At 31.8% G+C, this 11,711-nt stretch overlaps 1 protein-coding gene across 2 annotated transcripts in view; it reads right to left on the reverse strand.

Moving 5' to 3' along the window:
• Positions 1-11,711, reverse strand: part of LOC106681930 (uncharacterized) — a 217,714-nt gene that overhangs the window by 80,275 nt on the left and 125,728 nt on the right. For both annotated transcript variants that reach the window (XM_014422524.3, XM_014422523.3), the window contains exon 3: positions 6,283-6,418. In XM_014422524.3, coding sequence (XP_014278010.1) covers positions 6,283-6,418 — 136 coding nt within the window. The remainder of the gene's footprint in view (positions 1-6,282; positions 6,419-11,711) is intronic.

Below are 11,711 nucleotides of genomic sequence, written 5' to 3' on the forward strand. Positions count from 1 at the left end.
CACGTACACTAATTAAATTATCGCAACGTGACCTTGAAAATTAACTGGAAATCGTTTATGTAATATCACTTTATTATAACTAGTACTACTTTAGTATAATAGGCCAAGTCGTGGGATTGTTTTACATCTTATGAACAAGAGCCACTGAATTATTTTCGCATTTGAATTTCTAATAAATGTATTTTTTTTATTCGATTTATTTTGTATTTCCAAATAATTTTCAGTCAATGTTTATGTTTTGGGGTTCGGTTTAATTTGAGATTGGTAAAGCTGTGAGAGGAAAATGTAGCAGTCCGAGCCTCTTAATGAGAACTTTATGCCCATTTTAACGACACCATATCAGCCTTCAGTTGACAAAATGACTAATTCCATAAAATCAACCTTTTCTTTTTTAAAATAGATTTTATAAAGTGTGGGAGTGTGTGGTTAATTTTTACAAATTAAAAAAATATTCAAATGTCAGTTACTTGTAATTTTTCCGAAAGGATTTCAAAACAGTCTGTACCTTATCTACGGTATGGGATCATTTGATAAGGAATTATAAAATTCCAAATCGGCAATATTTACAGCTGTCAGCCGGTATTATCGTTGCTATTGATATTCTGAGCTATCATACTGTCACCAACTATACTAGGAAGGAATATAGATAATGGAAAAACTGCTACTCATAGTACACCTGTTTTAGAATCCTTAGAAGTTATGATTTCAAATAAGAAATGTAATTGTTATTTCATAAATGATTTTTAGAACCAAAAACCAAAATAGTTGTTTAGACTTGAGTTACTGTAGAAATAACTTTTCAATATTTTTCTTACTACAATAGCTAATTATATCTTTTTAAATTTCTATAAAGTTTTAAATTTCAATTAGTTTTTAGTCATTCAAATTAAAGCTAGTTAAATTTACTATAAAATAGCCTATAACGTTTATCTTTGTAGGAGTAGCAGTTTTTATGATATTTGACAAAATAAACACACATAATGTTAATCTCTTGTTCGTATAAAATGTTGGATTTTCGAAAAAATATATTTCTAGACCGATAAGACGCACATATGTCTGCCTAAACTCAAAATAAAGAAAATATAACATACTATAAAGTGGTTTATGGGATTTATTTTTGTAGGGGTAGTAGTTTTTATGATATTTACATATGAATATAGATTTGGAAAATGTAAATTTGTCCGAACAACTATAAATCTATTTATTTTAGCAAATTTCATGAAAACCACTACTCCTACGAAAATAAACGTTATAATCTACTTTATAGTTCATTAAACTAGGTTTAATTTGAGTGTCAACAGACATCAGTACGAGGTTTTTTGAGATATAGATTTTCAAAATAAATTCCCTAACTACTGATCTTTCAATACTTCTCATACAACATTTTTATGAAATGTTGCTTTTTAAAAAGCTATATCTCGAGAACTATTGGACGTAAATAGCTCTATTTTGGCTTAAACTTTAGCAAATTTACTCCACTTTGAATGATGCTCTCCTATATTTTCTATTGTTGTTGGCAGTAGTAAATATATCAAGCTCCGAATAAAAAATTAATTACCAATTTTAACGTTTTAAAACAGCCGCCATTTTTTAGTCCCCCTACCTATACTTGGCAGACTTATCAATTTTGACTAGTAATTATACATAATTTTCAATTAACTAATAAAAAATTGGAGTGAAACAACTGCCTTTTTTCTTCTCTTGGGCTCTTGTACTACCAGGGAGGGTGGGAACGGTTTTTTTTTATTGCAATTTTGGTAAGTTTTTAAATATTGTCGATTTAACTATCTTAATTCTCCTCTTTTCGTTATAATTAAATGTTTCAAAAGTAATATAGGACCGCTAATAGGGGTTTTAGTGGGGGCGGGTTTAACCGGAAGGATTGCTTTCTGAAATTGATGTTTTAGATCTCCTCTTGTGAGATTGTGACATGTCGTACATCGACCAATATACTAATAAAAAATAGTAAAAAATAAAAAAAGGATGGAAGAGCTGTAGAAGAAATGCAAATGTAATATATTTTTCAATAAAGAGAAAAAAAATATGTGTGGAAAAAATAGTATTTAACTTAAATTTATTCATAAGACCGTACGCCCAACTGAGGAGACAATATGAGTGGAGCACATTAGATACATTTAAGATATATTTTGCTAAGCAAAAAACTAACGAAGTCTCCGATTGACAAATATTAATGCACAACAAAAGGAGGTGATGCTCATGCAAATGTAATTAACAAAAACAAATTAACCTACTCCATACTCCATACAACTAAATCTTGTTAGCAAGTCAAAGTAAATATGTTAATGAACCGGTTCCTATGCTAATACATATCTTGTCTAATGGCTGCATAGGTTCTGCGCCTGCCTCTACTCTTAGGGAATGTGGATTAGCTCCTTTAGTCTAGCTTTGGCTCGTCCGGATAAAGGCAATAATTAAAGTCTTGTGGCTCCATATGTTGGATTTTATATTGAACATTATTATTTGTTATGTGGAAATGTTCTAATGCAATATTTAATGTTGTTTAGAGTCTTATTTTATTTTTTACAACTTTATAAAATTTTAAGAAAATATCAATTTTACTTTTAAGGAATTAACAAAAAAATTAGATCTACCGATCTCCGAATCTTAATTTTGGATATAGATTACTTTTTCACTCTACATTTTTAAAATATTAAGTGTTATGTTCCGAAAATGTTTTAACAATGTATGGTGAATGTGATATACCAATTTATGTGAAATATTAATCAAAGGAAGTAATAATATGGTTTTTAAAAGTATAGGTTCAGTACAAGATGATATTGTACTTGTAAAAGAATGTTTTGTCGATGAGACAGCCTATTGAGAATAATGGAAGCTTGGAAGAGGGTAGGATGTTTGCTTGTTATCGACTTACAAAAGGCATACGATATTCTTATTTAAGTAGGTTATTATTAAAAAAGGCGAATAAGGGTTCACCATTATCTGAAAAAGATTTTTTTTTTTCAATCTGAAAAGTTTTACTCTCTACTTGTCTTTCCCATTCATTAAACATATCCATGTATTTAGGCGAAAAAACATATCCAAAAAAAGTAAAACTTTTTTAAAAATATTTAGATGCAATTATATATTTTAAAAACCTGATAAGTCAATTAAAAAGTTCTTATAAATAATAAAATTGATTTAACGAAAAAAAAATAGCCTAAAAAAAAAAGACTACGTAAGGTCTCCCTTAATTAGTTAAAGGACAGAATTTATAGTTTTGTCTATTAACAATGTCCCATATCAGTGTATAAATAATTTAATTTTGATAAAATAGGGTCAAAAATACCAAAAAAATTTGGTAAGGAAAAATAATGGGTTCGACCTAAAGTAAATACCCTCAATATATTTTTCTTTATTATAACTCATAACCAATTTTCTTTCAGCTAAAAAACGCTTGAGAATTATTGTAGTGAAATTCCGAAATCCATGATATAGAGAAACCAATGTAATAAACGTTTACAAAATTTATTTACTAAATCATCTTTCCTCTTCATGATTTTCAACGTCACGTATATAGTTTATAGCCTAGTACTCAAGTACTAATTTGAATATCATATAGCGCTTTTAGCAATTCCTTATAATTACTAAGTCCCTATTACTTTAATTTGGTTTACAGCAGCAACCAGGGTAAATTTCAAGTTTATTTGCCTCAAATATCCATGTATCCATATTAAATATTGTATGGCTTTTGGATCTCCCCAGTATATTTTCTACATTTTATAAATTTGGAAAGTCGTTGAGTTTTAAGTCTGATAAAAATAAGGACTTAGACGTTTTCTGATGTAGTTAGAACTAAAGTCGCAAGAAGCTATGAACTTTCGATGCAAAGTTGGAACCAGCATTAATCGAATGTAACGTCAATGACACACGATTCGCCCAACGTGTGTCCACTTATGGAAGATGTTCATTGCATTATGTACCAGCGGTTTGAATGTTGATCGAATTCATTAACCGTCGATGTGATAGAAACCATTAGAAGTACGATATTTCTGAGTGCCAAAAATAAATAATAATAATTATATGTATATATATAATTAGACAGAAAAATATGTTGAGTATAATACAAGAAACCTGTTTTAGGTTCAGAGTACATTGGGAGCCAGTAGTTGGACACTCGGCCTGACTTTATGCCAATCCATCCAGCGTCCAACGTTATAGAAGGTGTTCACACCATGGTATAGCAAGGGCTTAAGAATTTGATCTAATCGATGAACTATCAATTGGATAGAAGGTATGAATATCACGACATTCATTGTGGAGGAAAATGCATAATAATTCTTAATTTTCTTTTAAAGAAATTTTATTATATTATTTTTTTTTTTAAGTTGTTGAGGTGAAAAAACTTCCAAATAGAATATAACCTATTATATATTTTTCTTATACAACGTTTCGGGACAATTAGCCCATACTCATGTACCTTTAAAATCCACATATTTGTCATATATTCAATTCCCATATTTAAATCATATCATCTATTGTTTTACACCTTCATCAATACAATGGGTATGGAATTGGACAGAAAAAGAGAAAAAAACATGTTAAATAGAATATAAGAAACTTTTTTAAGCATAAAGGCAAATTATTTAAAATTTAAGAGCAATTAAAAAATAAAAAGTTTCTATTACACCTACGTCTTTCAATAATTCACTTTAAACAAGAGGAGGGAAAATTGACGATTAATTCGAAATTAAAAAAGAATACTGGAAGATTATTGATTGACCGTGTGTAAGGATGAAAGGAATATGGTCCGGGTGCGGTCAAAAAAACTCAAATAGTAGAATTATACCACTTAAAAAAAAAATAGTATAATTCTACTATTTGAGTTTTTTTGACCGCACCCGGACCATATTCCTTTCATTAAAAAAGAATAAATAAAATTCTTATTCTAAAAAGAATAAATAAATAAAGCAATATATATTTCATATACATAACACGAAGACATGCATATCACACATATACTAATTTATAAATATTTACATGTGTGTATATAGTTGTAACTCGGGATGTGTACCTTTGAATCACTGAGGGAGGGACATATCTTCCCCGACCTGGCTTAGAGGTCCTATTTGAGGTCACCAGAGTTAACCCTCAGCAGGCTGGGTGTCAGGAGCCTTTAACTTCTGATATCTCAGCCATATATTCTTAAACAGCTCCATAAAACACTTAAGTGTAACTTGATGCATTAAATTCTTCCTTTAAATTATTAGTGGCCATTGCTAAAATATGGACTTTCAAATTTATATTTCGAAAAATGAAGGCAAAATTTATTATATTTCTTAATCAGTATTTATAAAAAAAATCTATTCTTTGAAATTCACCCATTTAGCCCTGATGAAGCCCTGTAAAGTAGGGCGAAACATTGGTTGCCAAAAGACAGTTATTTTTCCTATATACAATAAAATAGTGTTATAATTCTTCTCATTTTTTAAAAAAATTTATAAATAGTTTAACAAAAATTGTTCTCTCATAATTCTTTGCTGAAACATATATAACAAATACAATAGTATGAAGATGAACATTGACGTAACAATAATTAATGAATGATTCCGTACAGGGGTTGAAATAATTGGTAGTGCACTTAGTTTGTCGAAAAAAAATATATTTTCTAATTTGTCTCACCAAAATATACTAATTATTATGATAAAGAACAATTTTATCTATTTATATTTACTAGTAAAAATAGATAACCATACACCGAATTAGTCAATTCATTGTGGAACAGTAACATATATTGTAATAGTACATTTTTTGATTGTTATAAGGTAATGGTTTTAGCCTAATATATAATTCATTAATTAAATGCCAACCCAAACTAACAACAAACAAGTATCAGTATTTAAAAAAAAAAGGTCGCAAATTAACAAACTCTATTTTACCAACAGTGATTAAATCATCAACCTTTTGAACAAGTATTGAGTTACCGATATATCAGCAGAATGTTGGGATTACCTCACTCTACTGTACAATAAAAAATAATAATCATAAAATTTATTATTCCGCCAACTGTTGCTTTAGATTTATTTTTTTGTAATATATATTAACAAAGTAGGTTGTTAATTAGGTTAAATGGTTTCCTTTGTTTGTAAAAATCATGCGGAATATTGTAGTGTAACATAAAAATCAGTTATGTTAAATTTAAGAAATTATCAAACATATTTTTTCCCGGAAAATTAAATGTACGAATAATTATTTTAGCCTCTGTTCGTTCAAATCCTGACTCAAACAATAAAAACTATTTATCTACAAGTTGTATTGACTCACCAACTACTGTCATGTTCTTGCTCTGAAGAGCGGTCTCAAAGTCCGGTGCCTCGGTGGACACCTCGCAGCGGTAGGAGCCGGAGCTGGTGAATCCCACCCGGTTCAGGGTAACCTGGCTCATGTTGGATTTATCTGCCTGCGAACACCATAATAACATTATTTGAGAATTAAATGGTTTCAGTTATTATTATGAAGAATTTTTGAGGAGAACCCTAGGAGCCATGTGTGAAAATAGTAACTGCTGAAAAGAATAAACTGTTTTGACTTGCTCAAGGAAATCAGCTCCTCTTCCTAAATCAAATTATAAATGAAAATGTAAATGTGCAACAAATGTACATATAGGCAGTGGATGGATATGATGTGGTGTGAACACAGGTGGCCGAAGATCTGGTGAAACTTCAAGAAAATGGCCATGTCCTTTTCTTTTTTCTCTTTTTTTTTTTAACACAGATAATAAAATATACATAATTTACGATCAAGGCAAATTGGCCCAATTTTTTTATAGAGTATAAAATGTATATGAATATAATATGTATCCATTTATTGTTAGAGCAGATCGTTTAATTATTAACGTTGATGGAAGTCCTGACTTTATTCAGACGGTAGGAATGCTAATTATGTTTTTGTGCAGATTCTATTTTTAATACTGTTGAGCAATAACCTTATGACCCTTAAAAACTAACATTAATTATTATAAAAGGGATTCTGTTATTTTCTTCTGTGTCGTAATAAAAGACTGATATATATTTCAGAGCTTTTATAAACTTTTAAGGGATTGCTAAAATTTTATTTCTAAAATTTAAAAATAATATAAGAAAAAATATTTCTTTTTAACATCCTTTAAGGACAACTATATTCTCCATCCTCCTGCTTGTATTTGTGTTGTAAGTGACCGAATTCGACAAAGAAAACACGTTAAAAAAATAAATGTGTTAGTCAATTTTTTTTTTGTTTAACTTCCTCAGGTAGGGAACTTTTGAAATCATGTAAACCGAAAAAATATATAAAAAATTGTACTTAGAATCGATCATTTCCATTCGACTTTTACCTTTCAGAAATCAAGAAACTAATTTGATTTTGTATATGTTAGTCTGTCTGTCTTAAAACCTCTTTGTTTGGCCATCAACATACAGCTATTAACGTTGTTCCAGTTATGATAAATTTTTCGGGAACTTTTTTTTATTTATTTGGGGGGGGGGATTTGGAGTTATCTAGAGGTGACCAACCTATTTTAACCATGTTGGGGGGTCATGTTTTTATTTCGTGAGATCGCCACAGAAATGAAAAAGTCGACTCCTTAGATTTCTATTCAAGGGATTCAAACCGGCGCTTTCGGAGTTCTCAGGTTGAAAAGACCTGCGCCTCAAACACCTTAGGTATGGACGGCCCGAGTTTTTCGGGGACTATGCTGGTTGGTAGTTAGATAGTCCCATATCAGTTTTATCAAATTTCATCTATTACTTTCGCTGACAAATGCGCAGATTCCTCTTCAGATTGTATTCCTCGTCGATTTTTAAATGGATGTTGGGAATAATTCAAATCACTTTTATCTAATTCCTTCTATTTTCGCACGAACGTCTTTCCTTGGACAAATCTATATTTCATTTCTCCTTTCTCCGATTTGGCCAAAACTTTGAGAAAAGTTGGGGATATTTTTTTTTTTTAAATATTTTTTTATCCCCCTCCCTTGCCATCTCTGGCACACGGGTTGCGGGAGCAGTGGGGTAGTGCGCTGGGGTTTGCGCATGCCACTACTCCCTAGGATCACCAATTTTTTTTTCTTTTGTTAATTATTCAATTATTTTTTAATTTTTTTTTTACTGTGGTGCAGCCCAGCGCTACGTCTGGTGGAGCTGCACCTTGTCCACTGCATCCCTCTGGGTGCCTCCTGCAGTTACCAGGCTGGTCCAGCCCTCCTGGTCTCAATCTGGGTCAGTTTCCTCATCTTCTGGTGGCTCGCCGATGTTGGACGGCCAAGTCCTTCCCATCGTGTAATGAGTGGGGCCCACCACCTCCTTCCACCCGTAAATGAACTCCTTGAAGAAGGGATAATTCTCTTCTTCTATCAAACTGGGAAGGTCCGACTCGGTGAGGGCGTAAATCCCGGTCTTTCTCGACAGCCTGGCTCGGTGTCCTTCCATGGCAGAGCAATCTATTATTACGTGTTCTGCTGTTTCAGGAACTCCGCACGTTGGGCACTGGGGGTCGATGTTAAAAAGTTGGGGATCCGAACATATTTTTTGTTTGGGGATCCTTTTTGCACCTACAACTACAAAAACCTACATTTATCCTCATAATTAAAGGAAATAAAAAATGTTTTCGTATTTCCATGGTTTTTATGAGAGCAGTCAGTTTTTATTTTACTTAACTATTTACAAAAGGATTAAATTTACTCAAAGTAGGATGGTGTGTGAAAGCTATTAGGTTCAGCACATCAGATGTTGTATTATGCATTCTAAGAATTAAGGCATTTTTACTTAATACACAGACATTTTCGATAGAACTGTTAATTCCTTTGAATTAATAATTAACAGTAAAATCACAACTTGAAAAATAAAAAATAATTATTATCAAGATATTGCTTTAAAATTATACCAATAGGTACAGTCCATTATTCTGAGGTACTCAACCTAAACTTAACACGTCGCTGCTTGCTTGAATCGGTGACATATACTATAGATTATAACGTAGACTGTGGTTACTTTTTAACAATCCTACTAGCTTTGTGATAATCTGTAGAGCAGGGACCACATTTGAGAAAGAACCCCTTGTCGAGGGTAATATCTTTATAAAACGTCCATCAACAAATAAAAACATTTTTTGTTCTATCTGGTCTGTGATATGTTTTTCTGACCCGACATAGAACGATTTTTTTGTTTAATGATCGAACAACGTTTTGGAATCTGTAATTTTCACAATTTGTTAGCATTAACATGTAAAGTTATTACTTTATGATATAAATTATCACAGTTAATGAACTCGTTAGAGGCTGGCTTGTTCTTATGGGGCTTCCTTTTTTGCAGACAACTAACGCTGGTCGCATAAGTGTACATGGAGCACTACCGCATATTACCGTATATGGAAAGGAAACGTCCATTAAGGGAACACCTTTTCATTTGAAAAACTCTTTTTGTGGGTGTGTTCTTTTTTTATGAGGGTCGGTGGAAATCTCGAAGACACGGATAGGCCCGTACCTATCCGTTTGTGGGATTTTTACCCACTAAAACCACCGCCCTACACCTGTTCATTCCTCTCCACGGAACCACCGCTAGGCATTACTACATGGAGGGAAATGGCTGAGTGGCGCCTTATTTTCTTCGCATGATTTTCAAGATTCCATGCCCTCCCTTCTAGTCCTCTTTTCCGCTCTCAACATCTTAAGGACGACTATGGTGAATTTCTTCACTGCGTCCAAATGCTGGTCTGAGCGCTGCAAGTTCGCTCACCACGTTTTCTGGTGCGATGCCTCCTGCATACACTCTCTCCAATTTGCTTCTTTTTCCAGCAAAGCAAATGCAAGTGAAAAACACGTGCTCCGCTCTTTCCTCGATAGTTTGCTTGGTAGGGTCTAAAGCTTCCATGTAAGGTTAACAGTTAGATCACATAAAAATCCACCTCACCACGTCGGCGAACATACCACAAACCAATATCCGGTACAACCTACGAGTCAACTTACCGGAATCTGCAGCTTCCAAACGCGGTTGACACTTATTGATAGTGGTGTTCCGCTCTTTTTCTCTTGAACCGCTAGAGAGTGGTCCTTAGTGCCTATTTTTTCTCAACAAGACTTTTAATAGGTGTCGCGTCAAATGTTGTAAGAGAGAAATATATGTATTTTTTTCTGGATCGAAGTTTTTTATGTTGCTTTAATAATCCCTGGACCTAAAACCAGTACATTCACAGTCAAACAGTGATCGCTAGAATTCAGCTCAGTTTTCTTGTAATCCTTGACAGGGATCGAAATGAATAAAACAGTATCCTGTTAGGAGTTTTTCGTTGTTCTACTTTTTTCCTTTTTAATCTTTCAACTAAAATATGTCACCGGATTACAAAACTCTTGTTTCGGAAATTCAAAAACAGCCTGATGCATAATTAGTGCTGACTTGGTTACCCTACGTTTTAGAGGACATGTTAATAAGTAGAAGAGAAGAGGATCGGTTGCTGAAGACAAGAACTAACGAAGAGAGACCGGCGGGGAAGAATCGAGTAATTAAGAGAAACAAGGCTGGCAGATGTGAGGGTAATTAGAGCAAGTAGGCAGGCAGCTGGGTCAACCCAACCCCGCCTGTATCGTACTTAATTAATTAAATAGGACTTGTCTTTCATTTTCTACTCAGAATTTTTAGTTTTTATTTTTCGCAACCGTCTGCCGTTTCATAGAAGGTTTAATTATCCGTGGGCGATTAATCTGGTAAATTAGAATTCACTGCTGAATAGTTGTAGGGTAGACGTTTGTTTTCCGGGTCGTATTTAAAAAGTAAAATTATATCTAAAATTAAATGTGGGAAATTAAAAATAATAATCTAGTCCTAATTGTAGTTAATTAATTTTATAATAAACATTTTTTTATTCACGGTTGAAACTTTCCTCTCCCTACAGTTCAATGTCCTCCACCAGTTCTGGTTGATATTTTCTTTGAAATTATCAATGGTAATTTTACTACAGATTTTTTCAATATTATGATTATTAATGCATACATTTTCAATCATGATAAATTGCGAGGTTTTCTGTCAAAAGTCAATATATCCACTTTTAGAAAGATATTATTTTAAAAAAAATTTGTGGGAGCATCTCAGGTATACAATATAATTGTTCATTTTAAAAACCTAATTGAAAAGGTGAAATTCAAATTTTGGTATAAACACAGTTATTTTGTTTAGCGTAGAATTTTAATTAGGGAGAGAGAAAAACTTTATTCAAAAAAGTTGTGCTGCCCTACTGTTGCTAAATACACAACATACTATATATATGCATAATTTATAATATGCAGTTGTGATACATGATTTTTTTTGTTGTATAATTTTCGTTCTTTTATTTTTTCTTTATATACTTAATTTATTTTTTTTTTACCCTTTTTCCCAATATTTTCTCCCTTAACCCAATATATCTTTTCTTTTTTTTTTTTTTGCTCTCTTTAACAAACATATAATAAAATATATATAATAAAGATTTTTAAACAAATTAACAATATGTACATAAAAATCTAAAAAAGAAAGTTGTGTTTTCGCACATAAGTACTGTTTCATTTAAAAATAACAATTATCTAAAAGGATATAACTTTATGCATACATTCAAATAGTGATAATAACTATAAAATTTAACAAAAAGTAATGCATAAAAATAGTTGTTAAAAGTAATAATAAATAATTAAATTAAATAGTAATAAAGTATTAAATACACATAAAGAAGTAATAAATATTAAAAATACT

Source organism: Halyomorpha halys, unplaced genomic scaffold (assembly GCF_000696795.3).
Source record: "Halyomorpha halys isolate HHAL.00 unplaced genomic scaffold, Hhal_1.1 Scaffold374.1, whole genome shotgun sequence".
Taxonomy (NCBI): Eukaryota; Metazoa; Arthropoda; class Insecta; order Hemiptera; family Pentatomidae; genus Halyomorpha; species Halyomorpha halys.